The sequence below is a fragment of the Ruditapes philippinarum genome, unplaced genomic scaffold (assembly GCF_026571515.1).
Source record: "Ruditapes philippinarum isolate M1 unplaced genomic scaffold, ASM2657151v2 ctg13612_1_1_1_1, whole genome shotgun sequence".
NCBI lineage: Eukaryota > Metazoa > Mollusca > Bivalvia > Venerida > Veneridae > Ruditapes > Ruditapes philippinarum.
Genome location: NW_026862441.1, coordinates 8,951 through 24,506, shown reverse-complemented (window position 1 = coordinate 24,506; position 15,556 = coordinate 8,951). Strand labels below are relative to the sequence as shown.

Genomic DNA, 15,556 nt, shown 5'->3' with positions numbered 1-15,556 from the left:
ATTAATCAGATACAAAAAAGTATGTATTAGATATTCAATATATAATTTTGACAGATAACCGGTATAAAACATTTGTTTGAAACTGCGCACTACAACAACGCTATAAAATAATACTGATATCCTTCATAAAGCGAGCTAGGAACCTAAACTGTTTGATCATGCATAATTGTTATTCGAGCCATTCAACAGAGTTTATAATTATGCTTTTTGTAAAAATAAAGCATGTGTGAATTTCTTCATATTAAATCAGATAGTACTATAGGAATGTACACCTTATAATAATTACTTACTTTCAACCGTGATTTTAGCCTGGAATTGGCCAAGAACTTTAACATTGTCTTGTATCCCTTAGCCAATGTCGAGTCTTGTTTAATGTTCAAAATGTGTTTTGCAATTTAGATTTCCTTTTCTGTTTAAGTCTTTCTTTTGATGACAGGGCAGTCTTAGGATCAACAACTTGGTTTACGTTCGAGAGGAATATAATCTTCTTCAGTAAATATCTGATGGGGTATATCTGTTTTATGCTTTGATGTTCCGTTAGAAGATTTCGATATTGAGGAAATTTTAGATGTGTTGTTTTCCATACTGTCCTCACTATCCTTATCGGACGTATTCCCAATGTCAGATACGATGTTAAAAATAGATTTTCCTTGCGTTAAAAATGGCCGTGCCTTTGCATTTTGAGTTTCTTTAAAATAGGTTATCCTTGATATATCGATTTGCGGTTTTGCATCCTGACTGTCAAGCTTTTCTTTTACCAATCGTGTAAGTTCTCTTACACGTATGTCGTCTCTCTTATCGTAATAATCAGACACTATTCCGTATTTTGTGAGGACTTTCCTTGGTTGCACGTCTAGGACATTATGTGATCGCTTACATCCATTTCCAAACTTACAATCATTATCTATAAAGTATTTACATACGTGTAAGTAGTCACATGACTGGCCTCGTTTGCAAGTTCCTTCGTTGTTGTAAAACTTACAAATCGAAAGTGGAACGCGCGGAGTCTTCGCATTGTTAGAAAATTTCCCGGACGTCCATGACAGGTTTCTTTTGTCTGTTGTCTTGTGTTTTCTTCTTTGCTCAGCAAATCCAAGCTCTCTATTTGTGAAGTGACCTTCCTCTCTACGAAAAGCACCTCTTTGATCAAATCCTTCACTATATCCATTACATAGATATTGGTCTCTACGGTCTACATCATGGTCGTCGAACGGATCAAAGCTATCGCGAATCGGGCTTCTTCCTCGGAAATCACCATATCTTCTAAAACTGTCCTGATAATTCCTTGGCGATAAAGGACTGCGACTACGATCACGGGAAACAGAAATCTCTCATAGGATACACATCGATGATCTCTCCTGAAATCATCTTCATCAAATGAACTCAACATAGAGGAACGCTCCCGAGAATGGCACAACTTGTCAAACTGTTCACGACTCTCCCACATATCATGATTCATCATTTCGATTTCGACGACGTGTGTAAGAGGTCATTTCAGGGGTAAGGTCTGGTGAAGATGACTTCCTCAATGCGTTCCCTTCTATGTGGTATTACGATTCCTCGCCGTTGATCTCTCGAGTAATCGTTTTCCGTTTCAGTGCCAACACGTCTACTACTCGGACGTCGTTTAAAACCATTTCAATCCCTGAAGTAAGTATTTGTCTATATTTAATAATTCTTGAAGTTCCTTAATGTCTTTCAAAGTTTCTGCGAATGTTTTATTACACTTTATATAGTCGATTTCGTTTGTGCTTTTCTAATTTCTAGCTATTTTTCAAAATACATCTGTAAAATATTTTAAAAATGTATTGATGCTAACAACGTTGGTATTATTATTTTATATTTCCGACTTAAACTTACTTTCGGTTTCGTATTGTTTTTTTAATGAGTATTCGTTTTGCATGAAATCCCTTTATGTACATTATATGTATCACATACAATAAAAATAAATTAAAATTATTGATATGATTCATTCAAATATAAATATTGGAGAATATAAATAAAAAAACAAAACAACAACAACAACAACAAAAGTAGATTTAAATAAATTATTTTCCTTTACAACAATCTATTTTTTAAGATCTAATACAGTGCACTTGTACCAAGTAAATGCATGTATTTAAGTTCAGTGAGTAAATTAGAAAATAATGAAAACGAAGAAATTTTATATTGTTTTTAATAAAAAGATATAATAGTAAATAAAAATATGACATACCAGTAATTCTGGAAATATGGCGCAACGTAAATTCGTTCTCCTTTGCATGAAGTAGGAATTATTTTTAGCTTGTTTCCCGGGAAATCACATCGGGAATTCCGTTTCAGATATTAAGATATCGAATATCATAAGGTTAAGTTTTTAAAACCGAATTTATGATTTTTTGAAGTCTATTAAAAAGGTTATTCATTTCATGAAAATAAAAAACTTGGGACAACTTGTTTTTATTTGAAACCAATCCTTGGGATTTAAACTGGCCGGTTTAACAGTGTTTTTTTTCAAAGATAAACTTTTGAATTTTCATGAAAATAAAAAGTATTTATTATTCTGAGCGTCTTTTTGGGGGCGAGAACCATTGATTACATAAGGGGGCAAATTTCCCTGTACAAAAATTTGTATGGTTTAATTTTTTCAGACCAAACTAAGTTTTTCAAAATTTAAGTTCAAAAAAACTTATTTTAAAATAACCAAATTTTTAACTTTTCATAAAATAAAGGGAGGTAATTAGAAATTTATTTTCTATAAAGTCTAAGTTTTTCAATAAGGAATGAATGCATATATTTTAATGATTAAATATAATGCATATATTTTAATGATTGCATATAATGTGAACAAATATTTGCAGTACATATTTTATATATTCTTCGATGATTGAAAATTGTTTTAGAAGCATAATTAATTATATACATATATAAAATTTCACTTAAATGTGGTAACAACCTCAATTACAACATACAGGATCTCTAATGCAGATTAGCCACCGTATAGTCTAAAACCACCCTCAGTCCCTGCCCCCTTCCCTTCCTCACACACACCCAACATTCCCACTACCAAATTTTTTAAAACCTTAAAAATATTGCGCGATTAATTAGTAAAAATATTCAAATGTCTCTGGTCCGTTTATAAACTACCCAAACGAATGTTAGAGTGATACCGTAAGGACTACTGTGATGTAGATAAATGCTGATAAGATTTGATATCGAATGATATAAAATAATATAAATTTCGGTTTTAATATTTAAATAACAAGCATAAGCAATTGAAGAATAAAAAAAAAGCGATTATATACATTTTATAAAGATACAATATATATTGTATAATTCGCTTTGTGTCTCATAAATGGAGCTTCTATTGTATCGAAAGTGAAAGAATATTGTCGTTTTACTTCAGTAAGTAAAACGTAGTATAAGTAAATAATAATAATAATAATAATCATCATAATTATAATAATGATAATAATAATAATAGTAATGATTATTATTATTTTTTATTATTATTATTATTATCATAATAGTCATATTTGTAATAACAGTTATACTTAGAACTACCAACACCACCACTACCACCACCATCATCATCAAATCATCATGTAAGAAAGATGGAACAAAATGTGCTGCTAAATTGTTTTTATTTGTTTATACAAAGATCATAAAATAAAATCAACGGTGTATGTAGACAATAAAAACTACATGATTGTCCATTGAAATTCGACGATAGCAAATATAGCACATAGTTGTACACAAACCTGCTACAAATGTTTACATATGAGTCAAAACGATCAGATTTAAACTCTTATTTTCCAAAAATATATAAAACAGAAAATGACTTGAAACACTTGTTAATAAAAAGTACTTTCAAAATGTTTTTAATAACATAAATACACGTTCGAGACGGGCTCGAAAGTGACAATCGGTTCTGAATAAATAATGTCTTTTGACTGAAGCACTCTGGGGTCATAATTTGTTCAGCAAACCGATTATCATCTTCTGGTTCTACTGTGCCGTATATAAGCTCTTATTATCACGTGAGGTAACTTAATATTGAAACTGTTATTAAACATACATGTAAATTAAGTGCATTTCGGTTGTGTTTATTGTATCTATGTAATAATGCGGAAGTTTTAATCTTATCTCCCTTCACCTATACATACTACAAATAACCACATTGATTTTAAATTACAACTTATAAGTTTATTTATGAAACACATGATCAGAGATGAATCACATATCACTGGAATAATATCTCTAATCTAAACAAAATACTTATTATATATAGTATGCTTCGGTATGGGATTTAAAAAAATACTTTCCCGTCTGTATATATACTACGATAAGTTCAAACATTTGCAATGAGTTTGCTAAACGGAGCCATTTTGAAGTGCTGTGAAAATCTATAAGATATTTTGAAAGCTGAAATACTGCTCTCTGCCTTTAAGTCATGCACTGACTGGAAGAAGTCACGTCCCTTTATTGATGATTGTTTTGCGCTATCTACAAAACAGACAGTTAATATAATAAATCAATAAATATTAATACACTCTCATACTAGTAAATGACATACACTAATATTTTCAAACATAGTCTTCAGAACGCAAAGGAATATGAAAAAGACATGGTTGCTCATTGTGCAATATTTATTATTATTTAATTATAGCCGACTGCAATAAGGCAAACAGCCGATCATATATACACATGCATAGTTCATTTCAAACGTCTTCATGAAGATACCAATGCAGGACTTCTTCTCTGTTTAGAATACATTTAAACATAATTAATTAATTATATGAAACAGGCGTGTATAATAGATTATATAAACATTGTGGTTGTCCCATGAAAATATACGTTACAAATTTGCAGTACCTACTTAACTTACGTTAAACATCATGGTCATCAAGTTTCTCTGCGAATGAAATGAAATCTTGATGTAGCTGCAATAATCTTGCTGAATCTTCTTCATTCATATTATACCAGTTTCCTAATTTGTTCCATATAACTAAACGTCCATTCACTTTTCGGACCACGAATTGCTTTTTCTCTATTTGTGCTGAAAATATGTTTAACTGATTACTTATATTGCAAAATTCATTTTGGGTCCGTACTAGTAGTGCCTATAATTAGATTTGAATAGATAAATGCATTTATTACCAAAATAAGACATCAAATAAAAAATAACAAACATCACTTTATGTTCACATATAACCAAATAGTTGATTACCTCCGAGATATGTTACTAAATAACTTACATTCAAATGTCATTATTGGTTCTGTGTCACCCTGATGACCATTGCCAGTGGGTAAATCCTTTTTCTGTCCCGTAAGTGAAGTCAAATGCCCACAAAAAGGTCTTCTTTCACCACTATCTGCAATGTGTTCATTTTTGTGCAGCAACGAAAGGTCATTCTCGGGAGTTCCTTGGCGTTCACCATCAGTTTGTTCAAAGGATGAGTCCTGCTCTACAAATCCATACGATTCTAACGTCTGTTCCTTCCAATCGTTGTCAGTTTCATCATCTTCATCTTTGTCTGACATCTCGCTGGATGATATATCACTTGCGCTTGATTCGTGTACATCGTTTATACTACTAAAACTATTGTGTCGATCTGCTCTTACACCTCTGTTATGCTGAATGTCTCTTTTCAGAACAACATCTCCATTTTCCAACGTATCTTTTAATATACTTAGTAGTTTGTCAATGTTGAAACAAGTCGGATTTAAACCATACATTTTCAGCACAGAAAGTGGTTGTTTAGCCAGTATGTCATGACATCTTTTACACCTTTTACTAAATTTACAATCATTATTTATGTAGTTCTTGCATAAGTGAAGATGTGGGCAATTATTGTTATTTTTACAACCACCTTCGTTGTTGTAAAATTTACACATCAAAGGCATCGTGGACATATTTCTACTCTCAATGTCCCTTAGCAAATGCAATTGGGATGCCTTATCTACACCGTCAAGAGCATACTGTCTGAACACCTTTCTGTTATGTTCTGTTGAAAGATTATGGCCAAACTTGCACTTCTTTCGAGAGCATTTGCTGAGTAAAAAGTATTTACAAATATGCAAATCGTGACACGTGTGACTTTGACACGTGTCATTTGTGAAAATAGCGCATATTGCCATATCTGTTTTGACAGAAAATAAAGGTTCGTCCATTGCACTGTAGGTAATGACAAATTTGTCTTCATTTCTTTCCAGTAGAGACGTTATATCTGTCATATTATCATATTTAATACGAAAACTTTTGAAAATTGAAAACATACCAGAGAGCTCGTCAAGAGAATGGACCTCTTTTCTTGAACGCACCATCGTTTTATAGCTTTCCATTAAAATTCGGTTTCGGATTTCCGCCGAAGGAATTCTTGACAGGTTAATACAAACGGGTCCGGTGTCAGTTTGTTTTGCATATCTATCACTAGATGAAGCATCAACATATTCGCGTTTGCTCTCATAATTTTGATTTTCTGTTTCTCTGCTGATATCAAGAGTATGATATAAAGTTTCACCTTGTCTTCTTGGAACATTGTCTTTAAGTTTTGTACAATCATTAAAAATGCCATGCCTTGGTTTTGTTGTTTTTGGCAACGCATCCTTTTTAGGATGATTGATGTTCTCGATCTTGTTACAAACGTTTCTTCTCCCTGTCATTTCTAGAACCGGATCGCATTCTTTGTCTTCCTCAGATATTTTATTTTCAAAGGATGCCTTATTACGCCTGCCTCTTCGTTGTCGACGATTCCTGTTTTTCTTGTTGCTGTGAAGAGCAGATTCGGCGAGCGAACTTTCAAGTTCCTCACCTGGCCCAGAATAATGTTCAGCGAATGATTCATCATATTTTTGACCATTCAATGGATTCGAGTTTCTTACACTTCCAAATGTTGTCACCAAATGGGTTCTTTTGGAATCGGTTTGTAATGTGCCTCCACATATTTCCTGATTCAATACGTTTCCACTTATTTCACAAGCGTCGAGTTCTTGGAGAAAATCGTCATCGAATTCTTCATTTTCTTTCTTCTCTATTAGAGAGCCTACACGTCCAGTTTGAGCAACCGTTTGTCTGTCACATTCTTTAACACGTTTAATTTGTCTGTCAACAGTTCTTCTGCCGGTTTGCTTCAAGAATTTTGGCTTCATTTTCTTAAGTTATCATTTGATTTTCAGCTATTATCATACTTCGTCAACTGGTTTTCATCTCAAAAATGATAAGCTCTACCTCCTGCTTCCTAATAATATGACCAACACGAAATAAAAATACGCAATAAGTTTATCACTATTATCATTTAACAATATTCATCCTTAATTGTTGAAAGATTATTGTTCCTTGATAAGTGGTGAATGTTTATTGTTTATTTTAAACCGAAATGATAAAGATATTTTGTTCGTAGTACATTGTACTGGTGACATCATCGACATAAATGCGCTGTCACCTATCATTGTTTGTTTTAGACAAAAAGAAACTATTGACGTTGTACAAGATACTTTTAATTAAGGGTATTATTATTTATATAACTGACAGGCACTGTTTTATGTCGATATCTTCCCATTGTATGTTATCGAATAACTTTTTGAATGCATTGAAGACATTAAAAAATGTAGATTCATGACTATCAACAGAAATTGATATATAAGTAACCTTAACACCATAAAACCGTCACACCATAAAATCTTTACACCTTAAAACTTTCACATCTTTAAACCTTCACACATTTACACCTTAAAACATTAACATCGTGAAACTTACACACCATAAAACCACACCCTAAAACCTTCACTTCATTTAAACTCTACACCATAAAACCGTCTCACCATTAAAAAAGCTTTTTGTTAAACCATTACACCGTTAAATCAATAAACCTTCACATTATAAAACCTTCACACTTCACAACACTATTAAACTTTCATTCTGTTAAAAACTTTCACACTAAAATACCACAATTACACAATAAAACCTTCATATCATATTAACACCATTACTTATTAAAACCTTCACACCGAAAAAATAAATGTTATTTAACTTCACAACTTTTAACTTGTTTCTTGATTGGTTCATGTTTCGTTTACAAATGAGGTCCAACGGTTTCTTTGTAATAAGTATGCTTTTAGAGAGTCTCTTCTAAAACGTAAAATGGTAGTTACTTTTGTGGTTATACAGTTTATAAAAATCGTTTGCGCTCATGCTCAAAGATCCAGTAAAAATGTTAATTGTGTATATAGAGAAAAAGAACCTAAAATCAAAAGACATGAGTGCGCTAGGTTCACTAAATCTTACGCAAACTGATTATACATGAACTTCAAATGATATTATTAAATTTTGTTTCAGTTAAAACAAAAAGTAATGTTATAAAATGATACCATTGGTGATCAAGTTGAAATTCTTGTAATTCAATTTATCTTATCTGATTGCCTCATCTGTTGAGTTACTTTCCGGTTTAGATATACAAAAATGAAATGTTAAATTCCAGGTATAGAACACTCGTTACAATACAGCTGATCGATTTAGATTTAATGATATAAGCATTGACACAATTCACATTACAAGTGGAATGTTTAAAAGGAATTTTTTGTGCAATAGCTTGTCTTTATTTATAGACTGGTAAGGAATGTCGTAAGCAAGTCAACAAATATATCCGAATTGTTTTGAAAGAAGAGGGCTACGATGATCTCTAATCGCTCGCTGTAGAATATATGGTTGACATTGACAATATTTCCTTATCAAGACACTCCTGTTATATGTACAGTTTCTGCAAATCTATAGATGAGATGTCATTAAATGCTTATTTCCATTTTTAGGTCGACTTTTCGAAAAATATGGAGAATATTTGTACTCATCCAGGCGTCCATGCCCATAACTCTAACATGGATTTTGACAGAATTATGGTCCTTTTTAAACATTATCCAAGTACTGAGAATAGTCAAATAGGTTATCGACAGCTGTATTTACTCTGTTGGCCATCTTGTTTGACATACCATAATGATTAGAGCAATGTATTTAAAGGGCTTCCTAATAATCATTCATTTTAAGCTTCATAACAATCTACCAAGTGTTTTACGAAGAGATGTCACTGAAAGTTTTTTCTATTTTATTTCTTGTGGTCATCTTGTTCAGCAGAGCACATTTCTAGAAGATCATCTAAGAATCATTCCTTTATATCTTTATTACTCTTTGGAGAAGTTGTTAAAGTTAACGACACACTACAGACACAAGGTGATCACAATATAGCTTCTCTTTAGTACGTTGTGTCCTAGTGAGCTAAAAAGTAACAATAAAAGTCATTCATTTTTAACTTTCTTTATAAAGGTACGGTTATATACGGTGTCACGTTAGAGCCATTGCGACACATATAACTCGAAACAAAGAAAACACAAAAATACGATGACAAAAAGTGGAAATAACGAAACCACGACCGTGAAAAGTCGAAAGTACGACGATAAAAAGTCGAAATTATGATAGTGAAATATCGAAATAACGAAATCACGATGGTAAGTATTCGATATAATTTAGTGTTTTCAGCATAGCACTTACGAACTTTCACAATCATGGTTTCGTTATTTCGACTTTTCACCATCGATCTTTCGGCTTTTTATCATCATGGTTTCGACTTTTTACCAAGAAAACTATTACCGATGGCTTTGGGGCATGTTGCCATGAATTACATACATGTATGTGCGTTTTCTTTTTTAACGACTACCGGTGACATCTCTAATACTGTCATTCAGTGCGCATGCTTAACAATAAGTCGTAAATATGGGGGTGAAAACTCGAATGTACGATGGTAAAATGTCGAAACCACTATGACGAAAAGTCGATAGAACGATGGTGAAAAGTCGAAACCACAATGACGAAAAGTTGAAAGGACGATGGTGAAAAGTCGAAATTATATCTAGTTTTACATAATCGTGGTTTCCTTATTTCGACTTTACAACGTCGTATTTTCGATGTGTGTGTCGCGATGGCCCAAACGGGACAACGTAGTTATTGCATGCGACACTTGTTAATCCTAAAAGTGTCTAAACAAAGAGATATACATACATGTATATCTTAAAGATATGCACGTCCGTGTAGTAGTTCATTTTAATAATTTATTGAACCTAACTTGAGTTAGTGCCAAATCTTGTTATTTTATTGATTATGTATTGTTTGAAACCAGGAACAAAATATATCATTACATTATTTATTTATTTAAACACCGTGTGATATTTAGGAAGTCAGTAGGTATTTTTATATAACTTTTAGTCTAATATATCTACATGAGACGTAGCAAGCCAATGTATAGAAAACTTATTGATAAAGCTTTACTTGGAAGATGGATCGAAAAAAATATTCAGAAATAGATGTGTAAAAGCATAAAAGAAAATAAAGTCAGTACATTATTTCACATATTTATTACAATATGCAAAGAAACTCATGCAATGTAATTTACATAATTATAGTAAATAGATGTAATTTTTTAATAAATAAATAATCATAGACAATCAACATAATTGCTTTGTCCAGTTAAGTGGTCAGTGCCTTACTGCATTACCTCTTCAAAATCATAGGTTAAAGTACATTAAGGCTTTGGTGGTAAATCATTCAAAAAGGGGCACCGTACTCTCAGTGCCTAAAAGGGCCGATGGACCCTCATTAAGCCTAGAATACATACATTTTTCAAAAAAAACAGGAACTAAAGTCTCACTTTGAAGTCATCACTTAGGCCAAGTGAAAAAAAAGTAATTAAAGCCTTGTCTATCAACTTGTTGATAAATATCAATAATACATGTTATAATAAAACTTGATGATCAATGGTAAAGAACAATGGACAAACTACACATAATAATCGTTGCCTTAGTGCAGTAACAGGTTAAGTCCTTCTCCATTTAATAGGAGTTAAACAGTTATTGCACTAAGGTGACAATATATAGTGCTGATAAAACAGTTTGTATGATATTAAATTATCACATTATAATATTAATTGCACTAGAATAATAACTAGACTTGATTATAAAAGCCTCACATTAAATTATTTTCTCACTATATATTAATCAAGCAGATTACATATATTAGTCTATATAATCAAGCAGGGCTTATTGCAGGAAAGTATCAAGTAGAGATGTTCAGGGGTTCTTTTCTTATAAAAAATGAAAGTGTGATTATATATGTAAGTATTTGGTATCTGAAATTATAATTATGTTCAATTATATCTTATAGCAGTAAAAACTAGACATTTCTGTAGGATATGTACTTTATAAAATAAACTTTCACACAAAATGAAAGCATATGTCACAAAGACTGTTTCAAATGTGGAGCTGGATTAAACAAAAGTTCATACAAAATCATACAACTTGATCACTTCTATGTAATTTCTATTTCAAGGTTGCGAAGTGAAAAAATAACTGAATGATTTACATCATTTTAATGCTTATTAATTCAAAATATATATAAGTGATCTAGATCATTTAAACGCTTATCTAAAAAATTACATAGTGAATCATTTAAACGCTTATCTAAAAAATTACATAGTGATATGTACATGTAACTATGTGATCTAGATCATTTAAACGCTTATAATTATATCTAAAAAAGTGCATGATGATCATTCAAAGTCATTAAAAATGCTTATTTAACAAATAAACATAGTGATCTAGATCATTTAAATGCATATTCAATAAATAACTTTAGTGATCTTGGTCATTTTAATCCTTATTTTTTTTACAATGTCCTATAAACCTATTTTCAATTTGGTTTTTATACACGCCATCCATGAAGTTAATATGGCACATTTTCAGCTTTTATTTATGGCAAAAGATCTTAGGCTTCAAGCATTTTGTGCAATGTGTACCAAATAATCAAACAATCTAATTACTTATAAAACTAACCTGAGTTTTTATTTCATTGTCAATAGCTTATCATTTAAGGATGGTGTATCGAAATAAAATGGTAAATACCAACTGATTTCAGATTATATCATAATAAACTCAAGGCTGTTCTTGCCTCCTTACACGAGGTGTTTCCACTGTAATAAATATATAAACACAGTGGCTCACATATATGTTCATTGTGGTTGAGTAATCTTTAAATGACAAATATTATGCTATAAATAAAGTTGAGATAACATGTATGTAAAATACATACATGTACCTATAACTTATCAACCATTACACATATGTTAAATTTATATCTGTAACTTATCAAACATTACACATATGTTAAATTTATACCTATAACTTATTAAACATTACACATATGTTAAATTTATACCTGTAACTTATCAACCATTACACATATGTTAAATTTATACCTGTAACTTATCAAACATTACACATATGTTAAATTTATACCTGTAACTTATCAACCATTACACATATGTTAAATTTATACCTGTAACTTATCAAACATTACACATATGTTAAATTTATACCTGTAACTTATCAACCATTACACATATGTTAACTTTATACCTGTAACTTATCAACCATTACACATATGTTAAATTTATACCTGTAACTTATCAACCATTACACATATGTTAAATTTATACCTGTAACTTATCAACCATTACACATATGTTAAATTTATACCTGTAACTTATCAACCATGTCATGCATTATATAAACACATAAATAAATACTTATTTTATATTTTTGGTATAACTTATGTCAGTGTGCACAAATTCATAAAACTAACAAGTATTGTGCAAGTTGGAAACTAATGAAGAATAAAACAACATATTTTAAGTTTGTTCAATTGCAAATTTCAACATTTTTTTGGTCAAATCTCTGAATCAAATATTCATGATAAACACTTGCATATATGCAAGATCAAAATGTCAGAAAAACTGGATATCCTGAATTTAGAAAAATGTTTGAAAATTTGTACTCAGGCAAGAATGAAATATTCAGTTGATTTTTTAAAAGAAAGGTTCATATGCCAAGATAGAGTATAACATTTGTTTCTCTTTCAAATTAATCTGTAACTCAAAATACCTTTCTTTTAAAATCATATTTGCTTTAACAAAACATTAATTGAATGATTATCGACTCTTGAATACTTATTTACTCTTCAAAACTTAAATGATACATTGTATCTTGGTAAATAAAATTTTATCTTTCAATAAAAAATTATTGATAAATAAACAGAATCATTCATTAACAAATAAAAAAGAAACAAAAAATAAACATGAGGCAGCTAAAATTGTCATGAAGTTAGAGAAAATTACATGTACATAAACACAGTTGACATACATATCAAAAGTTACGTATATTAAAATAAAGATAAATTATGAAAAAAGTCAGTAAAAATAATTCAAACTGAGCAGGGCTCTATATCACACAGTAATGGGTTGGGCAATTATATTTGTAGCTAATTACTTTCTTAAGACTAAAAATTAAATAATAAATAAAGTAATGTAAGAACAAAGCCAGAAAAAGCCTGTCGAAAATGGGTTAATTGCAGTTAGCTAAGACAGTTAAGAGAAATTCTTATCTATTAAGCCAGGATTAATACGTGGTAAAAAAAACCAGCAAAACCAGCAAAAATACTTTAATATCGAATGTATGTAAAGAAGTATATAAGTAAGTAAGAATTAAGCAAGTACTAATGTTATATTAAAGTGAAAACAAGTGTTAACATTTTTACATAAAATATGGCAACCATTCAAAATTAATGTATTATATTATATTATTAAGTAATGAGACATAATGACTGTCATATTCAACATCAACAACTACCAATTTACCTTCTGAAACTAAACAATGTTTTGCCACCAGCATTAAGGTAGGCCAGCCTGGAAATACATGTGGCCTACCAGATCGTATTCTGATGTGAGGAAGCCATCCAGCTGGCTTACGGAAGGTCGGTGGTTCTACCCAGGTGCCCGCTCGTGCCTGAAATAATGCCCGAAGGGGCACCTGGGGTCTTCCTCCACCAATAAAGCTGGAAACAAATCGACGAAAAATCTCGGCGACACGCTCTAGGATGGCCCGACTTGAGTGTACGGTCGCCCATATGGGCTTTCCGGCGGCGACCTTAAATAAACGCATTAAAAAAAAAAAAAAAGTATTCTGTTGGTAGCGCAGTAATCCTACTGTGATACTGAAATCCTTTAATTAATTTCTAATGTTCCAACTTCAAAGAAGTGAAAATCCGTTAAACAAATCCAGATGGTAAAAGGTTAAGAAAATAACAGCAAATGATGGGTAAAGAAAAACAAGAGCTGTCAGAAGGCCAGAAATTTAGATCAAGCACAATGTAAATAAAATATAAATTACATGTATAAAATACCAGTATCAATTTTGTAGTAAAGATCAAAAATTTGAATTAAACATTTAAAGCATTATTAGCTCAGCATTATTGATTTTTCCTGATAAAAACTTGCTATAAAACTTCACTAACTTTTGTCATTTTAAAATCATTTTCAATTTTGCATTTAATATTAAGCTATGAGCAAAAAATACATAGGAATTCTATATTATGAAATATTATCCTAGTACAATGTATGAACGAGTCATTTGTTACTCCAGCCCCTCATCTCCTGTACTGATACATGTATATTGATAATCAAATCCCAAATAGTAATTAGGCCTTGCTCTGCAGGGACATTCCTATGAAAAACAATACCTGTGAAGTGTCCCTGCAATGAAAGTTTGACAAATGCCTCGCTTTTCTTATGGGTCCGACAGTGCGGGACAGACAAAAAGTAAAATCTTAACTAGTTTTCCATGTATATCGCATGTACTACGCCACGAGAAATGAGTGCTGGGGTATCAACTGACAATTGTGCATTAAAAATTTTATTCTGTGAAAATATGGGTGATCTACCCAACAAACTGATATATGAATTATTGTAAAAGAAGACTTAGTAGCTGACGATATTGCTACACACAACAAGTTATACACTTCTACCTGCACAGTGTATATATAATATAAAATATCAATAACACAAAATAGAAAACAGACAATATATAATGTAAAGTAAAACTATAAGTATATAAGTAAACTTATATCAAAGGCAAACTAACATTAAAATATACAATAAAATCTCTCGGATATTGTGATCAACATCATCATGAAAATCTAGTCAAATGTTCTGTTTATGACACATTAAAATGCCCTGTTTGATATGAAATTTCAGAAAATTCTACATATAAACAAACAAAAAGTTGATAATTTATAAAAAAGAAAAGCACTGATTAACATATATGCCAAACATAACAACTTTGATTTTTAGATTTAGAGAGTAAAATTACATGTATAGGTGGATTTCTTCTTGTAGGTTATTGGAGCACTTTGTACTTTACTAATTACCGTATTGTTTCCAATTAAGGCCCCCCCCCCCTACTACGACTAATTAGATCATAATGAATTAGATTGTGATAATGAATAATGATTTTTATAATTGAAAGTTCTAATTAGCGCCCCTCCCCACCCCCTCTTGAAAATATGCAAGCCCCAAAGGGCATTAAATAGAGACAATAAGGTATGTACTACTAATTCTGGACTATAAGGACAGACTAACCATATGTAGTGCCTTTCTTAACACTATCCCAGCTAGGTCTTAAACTATTTTTATATATCAAATGT

General features: G+C 31.2%; 2 protein-coding genes and 1 long non-coding RNA gene across 4 annotated transcripts; all 3 read right to left on the bottom strand.

The window, feature by feature from the left end:
- Positions 1-458: 458 nt before the first annotated feature.
- On the bottom strand, positions 459-2,263 carry LOC132719079 (uncharacterized; the record flags this gene model as incomplete). Its single annotated transcript, XM_060702823.1, is given in 2 exon segments — positions 459-1,328; positions 2,216-2,263. Coding segments are annotated over 2 exon segments (918 nt in total), but the record flags the coding sequence as incomplete, so codon positions are not given.
- A 1,343-nt stretch (positions 2,264-3,606) lies between these two features.
- LOC132719083 (uncharacterized) lies at positions 3,607-9,222 on the bottom strand. Of its 2 annotated transcripts, XM_060702826.1 has the most exons (4): positions 8,350-9,222; positions 5,238-7,220; positions 4,868-5,038; positions 3,607-4,485 (listed from the first exon to the last, which is right to left on the bottom strand). In XM_060702826.1, exons 2-3 carry the CDS (start codon positions 7,129-7,131, stop codon positions 4,869-4,871), a joined length of 2,064 nt encoding a protein of 687 aa, XP_060558809.1. In that variant the 5' UTR covers positions 7,132-7,220; positions 8,350-9,222; the 3' UTR covers positions 3,607-4,485; position 4,868. The 2 variants fall into 2 exon arrangements, with proteins under 2 accessions (XP_060558809.1, XP_060558810.1); XM_060702827.1 differs by lacking the exon at positions 8,350-9,222 and having other exon boundaries at positions 5,238-8,230.
- Positions 9,223-10,363: 1,141 nt separating this feature from the next.
- Positions 10,364-13,759, bottom strand: LOC132719082 (uncharacterized). The gene is made up of 2 exons (XR_009624166.1): positions 12,556-13,759; positions 10,364-12,155 (listed from the first exon to the last, which is right to left on the bottom strand). It is a non-coding gene; the product is annotated as an uncharacterized LOC132719082 (long non-coding RNA).
- Between the last annotated feature and the right edge of the window lie 1,797 nt (positions 13,760-15,556).